At 37.9% G+C, this 17,157-nt stretch overlaps 1 protein-coding gene across 13 annotated transcripts in view; it reads left to right on the top strand.

The window, feature by feature from the left end:
• Window positions 1-17,157, top strand: part of RBMS1 (RNA binding motif single stranded interacting protein 1) — a 150,150-nt gene that overhangs the window by 95,522 nt on the left and 37,471 nt on the right. For all 13 annotated transcript variants that reach the window (XM_080601298.1, XM_080601299.1, XM_080601306.1 and 10 more), the window contains 2 exons: window positions 14,064-14,122; window positions 17,062-17,153. In XM_080601298.1, the coding sequence (XP_080457424.1) occupies window positions 14,064-14,122; window positions 17,062-17,153 (151 nt within the window). The remainder of the gene's footprint in view (window positions 1-14,063; window positions 14,123-17,061; window positions 17,154-17,157) is intronic.

The raw sequence follows: 17,157 nt of genomic DNA on the forward strand, positions 1-17,157 counted from the left end.
GACATTTGACGGCTCAAATGTTCAGCTTCTGCAACGACAGAGGAAACGTTGAGGCTATTTCTCTCAAATTGCTTTCCTGTCGTGGAGGTTGGCGTTTGGCCGTGACAGCTCTCCTCTGCTTTTTTGGCAGACAGTTCCTCGACATTCTTGTTGAGATCATCCCCACTAGGGCTTTCAGAAGAACATCTGACTGAGGCTCAAATTCTTCACCTTCTGCTGCTCAGACCCTATAGTATGTTATAGGAAAGGGCTCAGTCCTCTCCTCCTACTACTAAATTTGCTTCTAGATACCTTTTGTTGTCTCAAAGATCCGTGAATTTGTGGTTTCTTCCTTTCACCCTGATTTGGTTTCATGTTGAGGGTGTGGATTCTTTTAATCCTGAGGATAATTTAAGAGAAACAAAGTGTCATTGAATTACTGCAGTCTGAGTCATACTTGGTCTGTGAGTTCAGTTCCCTGGCCTTCCCACACAGCGTTTCCGATGTGCAGCGAGCTGAGGCTGTGCAGGAAAGACTGTCGACTGACCTAGATACTGTTTAACTCCTTACTAATGAGTGGATTTCTGACTTTGGATACAGCCTTTTCCTCTTCGGATTCTCAGCCCTTTTCTGGGAAATAGCTGCATCCATGACATTTGCCTGCTTTTGAGTGGTTTTTGTCAAAAATACTCCAAGATTTCAATTTCGATTGATTTAAACATCTTAAGTTGCTTGGAAAAGTAGTAAATGAACTATTCTAGAATCCTAAGCATTGGCATTGAGATTCATCTTCAAGTGTAGAAGCTCTGGCTTCTTTCACTTAGCACTTCATTACTTTCAGGAAAAAAAATCATTTTGCTGTCCTACAAGAAAGGAATAGTCATCTCAGGCTCTCAGAAGACAAAAGAAATATGGTCTGTATAGGTCCGTAAAGCCCAGAAACACTGTGACCATACCGTATTAACTACCATCTTGTCATATGTTGTCGAATCTGTTCAAGAAAGTTGTGATGTGTGTGATACAGAACTAACTTTGCTGACTTTGGGCTTGTCTGTAGTGCATTGTCTGGTTGATTTTTTCCTGGTGCTGTACCAGAACGCGTTTTTTGTCTAGTCCCTTCTGTGATGCTCTGGGTTTGTGAAACTGCCATGGCTGCTCTTTTTAAGCAATATTGTATCTGTCTTCATCTGTTTAATGTCTAGTTGGCCCAGTCTGGAGTCACAGTTGTGCAAAGCTTCCCATGGACTGTGTTTTCCCTGCTCAGCTAGCATTAAACTCCCTTGTCTGTGTTCCTCACAGTGAAACCCATCAATCCGAGTGCTTCCCAGTGCATATCAGCCAAAGTGCAGCCTGGGACACTTGACTTACCCTTCCATGGGGGTATTTGACATAGTCGTTATATTAAAAAAAAAAAATCGCTGGAGAGGAGAATCTGGGGGATCACACTAGTTTCAGCCAGCTCAGGTATGTTCTACATGGCAGTCTGGTAGTGCAGTGTGCTGTGTCTGTATGTCTGTCTGCACCTCGTGAGTAAGAATAGGCTGAATGTGTGGTGGTTTCAGAAAACTTCAGTTATACTTGGCTAGCCACTACAGTGATGGGATCAGAACAGGTTAATGGTGTTTTTAAAGAAAATGGTATGTTTTAGCTACCAAAAGCAAATTTCCAGATAAGTATCTATTACATTCTCTTTGCAAAACTGCAGAAATCAAGCTCTGCCTCCTGCTTGCTTCAATCAATATTCAAAAGGCTGTCTATCTGAAGCAGTGTGAAACTGAAGAAGTGTCGCTGAATGTGACCTGACACATCAGCCGCAAAGGTTGCACATTAGATTTTGTGTTACAACTTGTAATTGCTCATGTATCTGAAATTTGGCAACAGATGGATAGTATTTTTTAATGCATAACACTCCTCTGTCCCTATCTCAGCACTTAATACTACTGCAGACATCTTTTCAACAGAGCCATGCGGCTATAATCAATAATATGTGAGCTGATGTTTCCGCTCAATAACATACAGCCACTTAAATGCCCTTCTGAAGTATTTTGACCCCTGGGGAGAACTACTTTAGTCCAACCATTTTCCCTATTGAAATGGAGATGTTTGCTATTCAGCACAGCTGGGACTTGAGAGTAGAGAAGCAAATTCAAATAGGGATCAAACCTACAAGCCGTGCTATTAAGGGGGCAAGGCCTCTGGAAGGACTAGCAGTGATTTTGGATAATTTGTCCATTTAGTGCCGTCTTAGTATGATTGACATTAAGTTACCAGAAATAAAAGGAGATCAGACTCTAGTATTAATTTTACAGTTGCTTCATAATTAGCTGTTAATTCCAGTACAGAATAGCTATTGAAAGCAGGATGTTATTATGAGTATTTCATAAAAGAAGCATTTTTGAAACGCAGCTCAGAGAGACTAGAAGTTACCTGAATGTATTGAACTATTTGTTTTTTTTCCCTCTTGTGCCCTCTAAAAAGGAGAGGCACAGTCAGCACTGTACAAGATTGGGTGTTAAATTAGCGCAAGATGCAGGCAAAAGCAAATAGGTATCTTTATGAAGGATGTATTTTAACCCAGCAGCTTGGTTTGTGTTGTTGGTTTTATGTCAACTTAGTATTACAAAAACAGAACATGCTTAAAAACAGTTACCAGTGAGAGACATTATTCCAGTGACCAAGCATCTTCCATGCAAAATAAATGCAGCAACAATCTGTGTGTGTGTGTGTGTGTGTTCATATATATAGTATGTACTTAGCTAGGTGTATATATATAATTTACATAATGTGTGAGACAGTTTTTGTAGTTCAGAGCTAACAAGTGGGTCAGGGTTTAGGAAAGGGGATGTGGCCAGAAATGCCCTTGCATTTTAGCAATCCCCAATCCCGTGGCTTCCAAGCCTTTTTCAACATATTCCTTGGGGCATTGCTTATTTAAACTGAGGGTATAAGTGGAGGTTAGTGACCTCCTCTAGAAGTGACATTAATAGGCAAGAAAAAATTAGAGTAACCTTTTGTAGATAATACAGGATTGTAGCATTAATAGGTTTCCGTCTGTCTATCCAGATAGGAGTTAGCCTAACACTACTTCGGATTGTAGCCACAAAAACACCTTTTGATTGAGACAGTTGTGATTAAAACAAGGGAAAAAAAGTATTGGGCAGTGATGATAAAAATTAATTTTACCCTTGCCTTGTACCTCATTCCCTCCCGCAAGAAAAAGAAATATACTTAGGAAAAGCCAAAAAAAAAAAGAAAAAAAGGACAGTGTATCACACGCTGAGAATGAGTGAGTTTGGCTTGCTTGGATGGAGGATGAGGAGGAATTTAAAAAAAAAAAAAAAAGCCTTTAGGTATACAATCTAGAGACTAATTTATGCTCCCAAGCTGATCTTGTACTTCTTAGCACAGGCAGGAGAAAGGAGTTATAAATTATGAATAACAAGAACTGCTCTCTTATGTCTTCGTAGTTTTATTCTTTCAAGCTGTTAGTGTAGGCTCTGCAAAATTGGTGAGGCTGGAATTTGCCAAGATTTATGCCTGGGTGTAGAAATACTGCCTTACTTTCAGATTAAAGCGGTTAGCAGTGGTAAATCAATACATGCAAGTCTGCAGAGCTGCCACAAGCTTGGCTTATAAATACGTATTAGCATTTATCTGTGGTTTAATTTCTCATCTTCCCAAACCATTGTCTTGATTGGTGATCATTTCTCAGTATGGAAAAAAGGGGATAAAAGAAATTGCCAGACAGTAGAAATAATATTCCAGAAATGTAATTTAAACCTGTTCAGAACTTTATTATTTTGCATGCCAATGAATTATGATTTTCCAAAAAAACCTGCATCTTTCATGACTATGTGAAACTCTATGCTTTCTCATATTTTTTATATTCTTACTGTGAGCCACATGAACTATGGTAGTTTATCTTCAAAGAATATTGCTTTGGCTTTTGATGGGGGTTGGTTTAAAATGCAAATTTTTTCAGTATTTTAGTCTTAACCCAGACATACTTGGTGTCTGTTCTGTAGTGTTAAGGTAAGAGACCAACATTTGCGTTCTTAAAATAACGTGTTGTTCCACCTCGTAGCCGTAGGAAAGTGTAACCCCTTCCCGTGTACCCGAGCATTGTCAGCAGATGCACAGGCAAGGTGCAGCAAACTGCTGTAGAACATGGAGATTATCCTATGTTTTATTTAAATAAGAATGATTGTGTAGTCCTAAAAAGTAGGTTAACTGAGAATTCCAAAATGTTTGAATTATTTATCTCTTTTTGTAAGATAAGGTTTCTCCAAGTTTACTTTGCTAAACTGGACAGTGAATGGTGTAGACTGGAAAGTGCTGGCTGCTTCGTGAGGCAGGACTTGAAAGGCAGATTTCTTGATTTTTTTCTAATGATGTACCATCTACCAATTGTTTCTTGTGTGAATGTTAATTTACAATAACTCAGGGATTTGTGTGTAATTAGCTGCTGAGTAATTGTACAAATCATTTTTGTATTATTGATCTTCATGTTTGGTGTCTTACGGTAAAACTTTCTGTAATACTTTCAACGTAAGAGTACTTCACATCAATTACATTGTACTGTGGTAGAAGTATCATAGTAGTACATAAGTTTCTAAACCATTCAATCTAACAGTAATTTATGTGTGTCATTTCATATTCTATCCTTAAATAAATTGTAAGGCATTGTAATTCAAAAATATTTAAATATTTAAAACAAAGCAAAAAACAGGTATAGTTGTTTTTTACTAATTTGGTCATTAAATTCAGTATCATGTTGCCAGGAAATAATGTTTTTAGTGTCAACCAGAATTTGCATCTATTCAAAAAGAAGTTTGAAAACTGTAGTTCACCACTTTTAAAATACTTAGCATGTAAGTCGTAACACAGGTAAACAGAAAAGCTCCTAAAAGTTTAGGCAAAATGAAGGTATCAAGTATTTACTGCTAAACTGTTAAAGATGATGATAAACATAATTTTCTTTTCTTACAGAACAGATACTTAGATTAATGCATTACTGTGATGGTTTTCCCCCCAGTTTAGGAGAAAGAAAGCTATGGTTACTTACACAATATTTGCACTTCAAAGTGTGTCAAAGAGGCAAATCCATTTGTGTTTCTGATAGGTTATTTATCCTGCTTAACCTATAAACTGTGGAGTAACAAGGCTACTGAGCTGGTAGGCAGCCTAGCAGATGGCTCAGAGATTATGCTAAATCACCTCAGCCTGTCAGAAGTCGGGCTGGGTTACTGCAGGGGCAGCGTCTGTAAGAGACGCTGAATGGGATCGTTTGTCTGCGTTTCTTGCCTTAAATTTCATTTTTCTTCACAGCATGTGACCTCTTCCTTCTTTCCGTCTTGTTACTACAACCTCTTCGAGTTAAAGCAGATGTGTGATCAGCAAGTTTGGGACCAGCCTGCTGGTATCCTGGCTTTCGTAAGAATCATTAGGGTGGTGAGAATCTTTAGGTGTCTGCAAGACATGGAAGATCCCCTCCACGGGGACAAGGGGTTTGCTCAGGCACTTTCGCTGTTGTTGCCCTTCATTTTTCCACGTCTGGAGCTGTTGCTTCAGTCCCTACCTACTGTTGAGTTGAACATTGTCATCTCTCTGGCCTATGAAATATTAAATGGGAATGAAATATGAGCAGACTAAATTAAATTGAACAGCTTGCTGCTGTCCTCGTGTTGAACATCACAGGTGTATAATTTTTGGGTTGCTTTTCAATTCTGTGAAGAATGAAGAGTGTAATTTTCAAAAGTGATTAGCATGAGTGGCCCCCTCTAAGTGCTGGCTGAGGATGGCATTCTGCTGCAAAGGAAGAGAAGTCAGGGCATCATTAGCTAGCTTCAGCGAAAATACCTTGTGTTTAGGAGGAAAAATCGCGTTGCGGCTGAGTGAAGACAGGCCAAGACTCAGGGCTTAAAAAATCTCACCCCAAAGTGTGGGTGACTATTAATCATAGTTTTGCTAAATATCTGTATTCACATCTTCAGTGAAGCAGCAAAGGCAACAGATGCTTGTAAATCCTTCAGAATTTGCCATGTTTGTTTTTTAATTTTTGACATTTACATTTCATTAATTTACATTTCATTCGAAATTACATTTACATTTAATTTTGAAATTAACAAAAAAGTCACCACACTAATCTAAAGATTTTATACTTAGTATTTTTGATCTCATTATTTCCATTCTACTGCTGTTGTTTCTTATTCACTTAGTACCCTTCTGAATTCTTCTTGAGACCTTCCAGAGAGGAAGTTCCTTCCAACTCCAAAAGCTATTTGAGGGGGAGGCTTCATAGATTTTTTTTTCCATGGTCATGTTATCATAGTACTGACGAGTAACTGCTTTTTTTTCCCATATATTGCAAAATTCTTAACCTGTTAAAGAAAAACTAAATAAACACATTGCTAGATTTTTTCCCAGTGGCTTATGATTGATGGAGAATAAACCTCTACAGGGAATTGTTGGAAATCTGTTGTTTTGCTACACACATTAGGAATGCTGATTTAGTGTCAGCTATAATAACTCTTAAATGTTTAAAATACGTAGAGATACTAAAAAAGCAATTTTCATCAGTTGTGCTAAATGAAAGGGCATTGTAAAGTGGGTCATGCTTTTAAGATAATCAATCTGTTGTGCAAAAAGCAGCATACTAATTGAAAAACCTTTGCAAAATGTAGTAAAAATAGCTGTAGAATGCTAACATTTTTTTCCTTGACTTCTAGTCAGCCTCTATGCAATGGATAGAGATTATTCACATCTCTACAAAGCAAGAGGAAGCAAACATTTCCTGATTCTAAAAGCATTTCTTTCCTATCCCCACAGATCATCCTCTGCTAAACCAGGAAATAACTACTCTTTAAAAAAAAAAAAAAGTAGCTGGAAAATAATAATCTCCAAAATCTTCTTCCTGTGTATCACTTTACTGTTCATGACAGTTTTGAATTCCTCGTTCCTTTTAGCTATAAGGAGTAGAAACATTATGCAGAGCTAGAACACTGTAAAACCTATTCATAAAGTACTATTTTTCTGTTACCATCGATATTGTCCAAGAAACTAAGAAGGCATTTGTTCATACCTCACTGATAAGAATTGTATATATCTTTTGTACTAAGCATCTGTTCTTCTAAAGACTGATATCTGTAAGATCTGATAGCGTATTGCTGATTTTGCATCTGTTTTGCCACTTTTCTTTACTTCTCAGTGAAATCTGGAATTGTAACCTACTGAGCCTGAAAAAAGATCTTTTGTACCAAAGTAAGGCTAGTTTGCAGCATGCTAATGTTGGTAACTGTGTCAGTAACAATGATGGTATATCCTTTTACCCACTGATTTTTATTGAAAATGAAAATATGCCAAATTTAAATAAAGAATTAGAGAACAAAAAAATGTTCTTGTTCTTGCAAAGAATTTCCAGCAACATGTAAGACTACTGAATTGTCAGTAAAGCGAAGGTTTGTGTTGGATCTTTTTTTTTTTTTTTTTTTTTGGTATGTAGATTCTAACTCATCAAAAAATAATCTTCTCATTAAAGAACAAAATGTAATTTTAGCAATTTTGCAAAGTGAAGTTGAAGTAAAACAGTAGTTAGTTTCTATCATAATAAATTATAACCTGCTTGGTTAGCTGTTATTTATTTGTAGAGTAAAACAGTTAAAAACAACACTGAGAGTTACTTGGCTGTTTCGAGAATGCCAGCTTTCTCTCTGAAGTACTGGAGATTCAAAGATATAATTAATAAGAAATAATGGAACTATCTTTGTCAAAACCACATGACCATACAACAGAAATGTCACCAAAGCAGACCTTCAGCTTTAGTTTAGGTTCACGAGGAAGTCCTGTTTTCTGCATAATGAAATTTATGAACAGATGCCTGAAGCAGGGCACATCTGGCTGAGTTGATTAACCTAGTGCTTGAATATCTGAAGCTAAGGTAGGAAGGAATTTTTGCTAAACCAAACAAATTAGCCAGATCTAGAACAATTTTGAAACACAACTCATACTAAGCTATGTTATGCATACCTGTTAACTGTGCAAATGAAATTAATATAATTAATAAATGCAGCTTTTTTGTAATGTTAAATTACACACTAAAATGGTTGATCCAACTTTCAGTGATAGGTACTCATTGCACTCTGGTGAGAGAATGTTTATGTCTGATGAGCATAAAGCAAGTGACTTCCGAAGAGTTTGTCAAAGAGCAGTGTGCCTTCCAACAGCAGAAAACAAAACAGACAAAATGTTCCCATGATACCTCCTTCTACACTAGGGCATAAACATGATGAAGAAGAATTTAAAAATGGAAACCATATGGCTATAGATTGTGCAACCAGTGGTGCTGTTCTTCAAACCCAGTATTCATCTGGATGGAATAAGTTTCTGTATCAACTTTTTGTAACCAGAACATTTACCCATAATCAAGTTGGAGCAGGATTGGAGTAGGCTATCACGAGGACTATCACTATTATATAGACATTTATTTTCTGCAGTTCCCCTTATTGGCAAAGACAAGATTTTATTCATGGAGAGACAACAACAACAAAGTGTTTATCTAGGCTTAAAAGGAAACAAGATCTTGAGGTTCGGTACAACACTTTTCCAAAATACAAGAGAGTATGGGAGCCAATTACAGCCTTTTGTACTGCTCAGTCACTGCTCTGAGTTTTTTTCTTGGATCCAGGAGGAAAGATTGCTGGGGCTGATTATGTTCCCTTGGCTGTGCTCTTGTCTTGGAAGTGCCCCGACCACTGGAAGAGCAGTGAGGTATGGGAGCCAGCTGCACCAAGTCAGTTCTTGCTGGCAACTCCTTAGACTCTTTTCTCAGTTAAAGGAAATTTGTTTTCTTGATACCACCTGGTGCAGAAGGAGCAGAGAGACTGAGAACTGCAGCATAGGTGAGGCCTTCCCACAGACTGCTCAGGTTTCTCTCTTCGGGTCTCAATCCAGATGGACTGGTTGGGCTTCCACATAGACTACAAGTATGGTACAGACTGTGATGTAGGCTTGGCTATTACAATCCTTAGTTACACATTTATTTTTTTTTTGAATTGTACTGTTTCAAAATTAGAATGCTTTGGGTTTGGGGAGCTGAGGATGCTAGCTTAAAAGTTCAGTGATTCAGAGAAATCAGTAATGGTTACATGCATTTATTTGGGGTCATATAGAAGAACAATATTCCCTGTCAAGCAAAAATTTTCGACTTCTTGAATGCATGCAAGGTGCACACAGACCATGTTGTGCACTAATTCAGGCCATGTTTGAAGACAGTCATCTTTTTTTTTTTTAAGCTCTTTTATGGACTAAGCATCCCCACCAGCATTTTCTATTCAGTATTACAATTAATATACAGCAATTACTTTTTTTAAATATTTCTCCCATTCTTTTTACCCAGTTCATTCTGTTTGTTTACCTTAGTCTAAAGTAAGGTTTATTTTGATGCAGATGCATGCAGCAACTGCAATGTATTGTAGGATTAACTGATCTGCTCTTCTCTATGGCCCTCCTGGCTGGATCAGACTGTTTATGTTCTCTCTTGTCTTTGGGTCAACCAGTGAGGACATGGGCTCCTTACTGGAATTTTTGTGCTTAGCCAGGTTCTCTCTCCTTTCACAGTTCCACCTTATAGTGAGTTCATGTACTCAGAGCCACGTGCATGTTATGAAATCCATGCCTGGCTTTACCTCATGATTCTGGCTCTTAAAAATAAAGAGCATTCCACTAATGGCAGTGATAAGATGCTAAGATTTAAAATATAATTCAGAATAAACACAGAAGGTATGCTGCATTGTTTCTGCATAGCATAGGTGTTCTTGTAGCACTATAGTAAGACAAGGGATAACAGCAGGATCTCTAGGAATGCTCTTTTTTACAGCTGGACTTGGCTTCAGCAAAGAGAGATTTACCGTCGATCTTCAGCACAAAGTTCTGCGCACTTCAGGATGGAGGAGCTAGGCAGCTCTAAAAGACTTTCCAGAATAGCAGAGGTCCTTTTGGCATGTTAGGGTGCAAGTCAAAGCTAGGTGGTAGAAAACCCTTAACTGCACAAGCTGAAAGACAGTTGGAAAATACTGCGAAGGGCAGTACTGAGCTTGGTGGAATGACGTTAAGCTGTAGACAAAGACTTAAATGGTACATTCCAGACAACCCCTATCAAGCCTCTCCTCTCGCTACCTGTTCTTATTGTACCTCCCCTAATACACACACAGATAAGTTCTTTCAACACTCAAAATAGCACTTGTGGCTGAGCCTTCAAGCTACTTCATTCCCCATTCTTTGCCATGCTTATGATGGCACCTTATCACCCGCACATTTGCAAGTCTGTTCATTATACTAGCAGATGTACAAAGGGAGAAAAATAAACACTGGTTCAGTTTGATCAGCGTACAGAGTTTAAAGACCCTTTTCTTTCATCACCTCCATCATGGAGGTTGCCAAAATTATGCTCCAGAGATGTTTTAAATGTCTATAAGGTATTTCTAGCTATATGTAATAGATCTGTGTGCAGTTATTTGTACTGGATTTCATCACATTACTGAACAATGTGATTTTTTAAAAGTTTGTGTTGAGTTTTTTGTTTCAAGCTTTACACTTTAAAAGTATCTAAAGCAAAGCTATATTGCTGTATTTTGACATTCACATTGCCTGGCAGTAGATCTGAAGGAATTATGGGTTGGCAGAGTTACCCTTCCACTATCAGCAGCAATACTGATAGTTACGGAGAAATCTCCCTAACTTGAGCAAGTCTCTTCTTAATGTTCTATCCAAATATATGTTGTCTCGGTATTCTGTACTATAAAGATAGCTAGTTCACTGGTACGTAGCCTGTTACTGAACATACCTCCTTTAATGCCATAATGAATCCACCCTGGCAATTATTTACCTGGCTCTTACCCAAGCCCCCTCTTTCTTAATACATTATTTGATGCTAGTACAAGTGCTATACCAATGAAACAGAGAAAAGAGATGCAAAGCTGAAAACACCTTTCCATCTCCAAAGATAATTCAGACTAAAGAGAGAATGTGTTAGCAGGACTACAAAAAAAAATGTTGCTGTTGAACATGTGGCTTTACCCTTTCACTGAATTTATTCGATGTTATTTTGGGAGCAAAAAACCCTACTTACTAAGTAATAGCTAGTTGCTTGTTATTAGCAAGATCAGCAGTTTTTCCGCAAGATGGGCACTAAATAAAGAAAAAAATTTGTTTGCTTTTAATTGCTTTAGAGGAAAGGGAATGAGCAATCACCTATCATCATAAAAGTGATTCTGCCAACCCTGAGAGATGTGCCTTGCCTTTGGTACAAGTCTTATCAAGCATGCAGTAATGCTTTGGAGCAGCAGGGCGGTAGCGTCAGCAGTGCCTAAGTCAGGTAGATGTGCTTGAGCTTCGTGAGGAATAGTGATCTGCAGGCAAGACCTAACATCACAGACACCTTTGGAATACAACTTTTCTCTTGCTTGCTATATTCCTTTTTGTAAGTTTGGACCACTTGCCCGCCAGTATGTATCAGTTTAGATCATTGATTTCTGGTAGATCTCAATTCAAATGAGCAGTTGAGTGCAGGAGCCTGTGGTAGCAGTAGTATTAGGGCTGCAGAATTCAGGAGGAAGGAAGTAGGTTTTCACGACAGCCATCCTTTGAAGGAAGTACTTAATGAGGAACTGTAAGGACTAATTTCCCCTAATACCAGACCACATGGTGGGAGCAAGGAGGGGTTTGTACTTCGCTGGTCAGGCTGAAGTAGGGCAAACTGCATTTCTGTGCTTCATGGCGACCGGAGAGCTATCACTTGGGAGCGGTATTTACAGGGAAAACTGTAGGAGAAACCCTGGCGATAGCTGCTATTGTTATACTGGTTCTCTGATTCGTTCCTAGACTCACTGATGATGTTTCTTGGCTGTCTTCCACAGCAGCTGGTTCTTCGCAGGAGCCGTGCTATCTAGGACAGTGGTTTAAATCACCAGCAGCCTTGCACACTGGAAGGCGGTCCGTGGGGTGGTTGTAAGGAGGATATACGCAGGCACGTGTTTAGGTGCTGCTGCCTGATGTGCATCAGTATCTGGGCCAGCACAGTCCATTGCCAGCCCCCAACTCCCCTCAGTGACCCAACTGACCGAGGGTTATACCTATTTTGTTTGTCTACATGGATACCTGGTGAAGTACTTGCAAGACCTGAAACAGTAGCAGGGACAAGATCATCCTTTGTTGTTGTTTTTTTTCTTAAAAAAAAAAAAAAGAAAAAAAAAGGTTATGTAGCTTTTCACTTCAAGAAGGATAGGAAAGCTGGTGGGGTATGGAGAATGCTGGCCGTCAAGTGCTGGGTGCAAGTGATGGGACATGAGTTTAGTGGATCCTGAAGAGCCGCGCTCCTGAGCAGTTTGCCTCTCGTGTATTTACAACGTGTACATTTACTCTGTGCCTGCAGGAAAATTCCGGAGAAAGTTCAGAAATTTGAACTTAGAGGGCATAAAGCTTTCTCTATGGAATGACTCAATTGGAAAATAACTGCCACTAATAAGGAAGTATATGCTACAACTACTAGGCAAAATTTCTGATGCTCTACTACAACTTCTAGCATGGAAGTATACATGTATTTTCACAGACTCACGTACATTTTTAGGCTATAGATGGATGGTTCAATTTTATGTCAATGCAGATGTTCACAGTTCTAAATACAATAAGGGAGCAAAACTGAAAGTGGTTGCGAAAATTGATAAATACACTGAAAAATGTATTTAAATGTTCTTTAGGAAGAAAGCACTTTATAGATAGGTTTCACCCTTAAATAACTATCATTTTACAATTAAACAGCGATTTGAGTACTCTTAAGTAGGCCTGACTAACCAACCTAACTTGAAAGCCTAACTTTATGTATTAGGCTTCTTACATCTTTTTAAGAACTTTTAAGACTAATACAGCTTCTGCTGAAATTGAGTTAGTCATCTTTTGAAATAATATCTTTTTGAAATGCTACTCCATAACTGCCACTCTGATGTTATATTTAGCAAGTGAGCTGGCAAAACTTCATTCTTCCCCAAACCCCACTTTCTTATGCTGATAACATTTCTAATAGTTTTCAGTTCATTTTCAGTTCTTGTACGATGATAGAGAACCTCTCGGGACACAGTGCTTATGTATACCTATTAATGTTACCTTATTTTCTCATGTAAAAACAAACTCATGTTGCATAGTTCTTCTCCTGTATAGTAATGATGTTGTGCCAAACGTAGTTCAAAAGTGAACAAAGGAGGTTGGGGTAAGAAACTTGTGAACCTGTGCTGGTTTCTGATTCTGCTGCTGCTTTGCTCTGTAGCAGCCATCTCTGTGCTGGGGGAGTTGCATCCTCTGTATCAAGATAATTTAGGATTCGATTTCCAAAGGAAGGTGCAAATTTTCACCAACAGTATCAAATTCTACTTAAAGTCTACTCAAAAAAAAAAAACAAAGGGTCTTTCTTTTAAAAAACAAAATAGAAACTTTCCTGAGGGATGTTTTGCTTAGTTGAAATTGTTTACATTTCAATTTTCCATTTTAATGATACAGAAAATTCTTCATCAGCTTTGTTGATCAGCTTTCATAAACCTGACTTAGAGTTGTCACCTACCCATAACAGAGGTTTTCATCACTTTCAGTTTGGGTCAATAATTAAAATATAATATTATTACTATTTTATTTTTATTTTGTACTGTGTTATCAAGCCTAGCACTGATGAGACATTTTCTTGTCTGCTTTATCTGGTGCATATGCTGACAGGAGGAGTCCCTGATTTTACCTATATTGTTTACCTATATTGGTGTGGGTTTTTTTGTTGTGGTTGTTTTTGTTTTGAGTAAAACACTTTCTTGTTTTGTCATTCTGCTGTGCTACTGGGAACACAGGAAGAGAGAGCATGATCACGCTTGAAATTCTTGATAATTTTTGTTACATCTATCTACATTATATCTTCCATTATACAGTCCATATATTATTGTAACTTGTTGAAAGTAAAGGATAATAGAATATAAAACAACATCTGTTGGCTATCTGTTGTAATAGAATGTTTTTTTCTTCTTGTTTCATTATGTATGTATCATACATTCTAGGTATGGGAAAATCGTATCCACAAAGGCAATTTTGGATAAGACAACAAACAAGTGCAAAGGTATGTTTGTTTTAAATTGCGTTCACCTGATTAATTGATTGATTTTATAAAATTGACTATTTATTAGTTAACTAATTAATTGAGGTTATAAAATAAGCCATTGTTGTATTTTAAGTGCTTTTAATTTTTTTCTCCCCATTTTGACATGTAAGCTAGTCTCATTCTTGCCCATGGTCAGTGTGTTCAATACATTTGTTTCCAGTGGAGCTGGCAGACAGCCTGTGTCAGTGGTGCAGCCAAACCCGAGCGAAGCCAACACGCACACTGTTGTCTGGCAGTTAGCCTCTATTTGAGACACAAAAATGAAGTTAAAAGCAGCTTTTCTCCTTTCGCCTGGAGAAACTAGGGAATCTTGCAGCAGACCTTTCGATTGTACTAAGCTCTGAAAAAATTATATATTGTGGAAATCAGCTCTGCTAATTAGAACAGTTTAAAGGAGCACTTAATTACATGTTCCAATACCAGTTGTGTTCAGTTATGTGCTGTTCAATGTATTGGGAGCAAAGAGGGAGTTCATTTTCACTATAGTAATTTCAACCAGAAGAAAAATATAAAAACTTCTTTAGATAAACTGGATATGTCGGTTCACTGATGTATAGCACTCCATGCAATTACAGTGAGATAATCTCATATCCCGGCAACGTGTGTGGTGGGAGAAGGTGTGACAGCAGACACTGAAGTACCGGATTTCAGACATTTCTGGTTTCTTAATTGTAAAAAAAATAATAATAAAAAAGGTAACTTCTAAGGAAAGCGAAGAATTGAGTCAGCTGATTTAGCAATGTTAATGAGTGTGCGGTTCATGAATGAGTGTAAAACTGATGGGCAGAGGCAAGAGAGGAGAGTTTATCATTAATCAAGTCTCATTTTTTGTGGAGAACTTGGAAGCAGTGCAGCAGCAAAGCTCCCTAGCTCCCCATCTTAAGCAATTAAGGAGGTGCTGACAGTGCAGAAACTGAAATTTCTAGAATTTTTTCCCCAGCTTATATGCAGATGTCGTCTGCATACATTGTGACTAGGAAATAGCGGATGCCCTTTTCGATTATTTCAATTCATTAGTACTTAAGACAGCACTTCACTGATTTACTCTGTCCATTCCCACAGTTCGTGAAGACTTCAGGAGCTCTGTCAGCAGTACTGCTTATGATCCTGACTGTTCAAAGATTTAAGCATAGAAATTCTTACATTAATGTTCTAAGATGTTTGAGCTGACTTTTCCAATACAGATTTTAAATCTCAGCAGTGTGAAGCAGTAACTAACAGTCTATTGTGACAATATTCAGCAACTTGAGGCTCCAGGGAAGCTCACTGCATGTCTTTGGAGTTACAGTGGGAACATAAGTAGGCAGAATGCAGATATCTAACTGGAATTTAACCAAAACATTGACAGCATCTCTGGCTCTTGCCAAAAAAGCATACCATGGGATTTAAACTAACTGGAGCAATGAGCAATTAAGTTTACATATCATCAAAAAGATGGCAAAGCCAGCTTTGATGGCATGCTTGGTATCAGAATGTAACTTCATCTATTTTGCACCCTACAGTGTGGTGGTGGTGATAACCTGTGCTAGTGTGGGTACGGAAGGCTCGTTTTGTCTTGGCAGCACAAAACTTGATAGGAACTAATTCACTCTGTTTCACGTCAAGATTTAACAGTCCACAACACCACATGTTACACAGAACAATATGCTGCTTTCTTCAGCTTCTTGGCAGGTTAAATAAGCTTGCACTGATGTACAAGGCAGCTCTGGTTGTTTTTCCTGAGTTAAGGACTTTAGAGCTGGTTCAGTTATAGTTTTGCACAACCTTTTTGTCCTCCATATAGACATATTATAAGATAATAGTTACCTTCTGAAGAAATAGGTCAGTTTTCTACTCCTTTAGAATTGTTTTCATTAGTTTTTTTTTTTTTTTTTTTTTTTTTATCCCAATTTAGGCATTGGAGAGGGATTTCTTTAATATTTGAGGCTGTTCACTGGTGGGAAGGAAAGGGGTTGAAAAATACAGAATGAGGCTTGCAGTAAGAGAAGTAGCTATGGGATGTAGCTTCCAAACTCTGATCAGCATTTGGTGAAACTTGAGCATTTAACTTCCAGATTCCCTTAAAAAATCCCAGCCTAGAAGGTCAGTGTCTGCACGGGCTGGGGCATGTTGCTGTTCAAATGTACTGGAAGGTATTAGCTGTATATTTCTCTTCAGAATAAGAAAAAAAAAGTTTTGTATACATGGAAATTGTTATAATTAACTTTGGTTTTACATTAACATTTAAAGATTGCATTATATGACAGAAAAAATAGACTTTTTTACATTCTGGTTTCAGTAACAACAATAGGAAAAACTTATTTGATTTGCTGAAGCTGGGTTTTCACTCACTTTCTAGTTAAATTGTCTTTTATGTGTATACAGTGAAGGAACTAGTTTATCAGTTCACCAGAAATTGGGTTATGGTGCAGTAGATATGCATCTTTTAAACTAAACTGCCCTCCCAGTTCTGAGTAAATGACCTGGAACTTAAAGCCTTATTGATCACCTACTTAAACCACACTAAGAATTTAGTTCAGAGAAATTAGCAGATTATGCTTTACTCGGTTGGCTCTGGCTCTATGAAATAAATTTATGATGTGATATTTGTTCTTCCTGGATATGTACCAGATAACACAAAGCAAAGCACTATACTGTTTGTATAGAAATTTTGACAAAATCCTGATAATGAATGGGCATGGAAATTGATTCTTTCCACTAGGGTAGGTCCCCATCATCACAAGGTCAAAGGACTTTGGTAGGTAGTATTACTGGGGACTCCATGAAGAAATTTGGAGTTAATGTTGGCCATTTTTACCAACAAGAAGATTGTATTAAGAAACCATGCTTGTAGCATATGAACTATTTGATTATAAGCTGGTTGCTCTCTTGTTGATGAAATTTGTTTTGTACTTCAGGTTATGGCTTTGTTGACTTTGACAGCCCAGCAGCTGCTCAGAAGGCAGTTTCTGCTCTCAAGGCTAGTGGAGTCCAAGCACAGATGGCAAAGGTGA

Source organism: Anser brachyrhynchus (assembly GCF_964034855.1).
Source record: "Anser brachyrhynchus genome assembly, chromosome: 7".
Lineage (NCBI taxonomy): Eukaryota > Metazoa > Chordata > Aves > Anseriformes > Anatidae > Anser > Anser brachyrhynchus.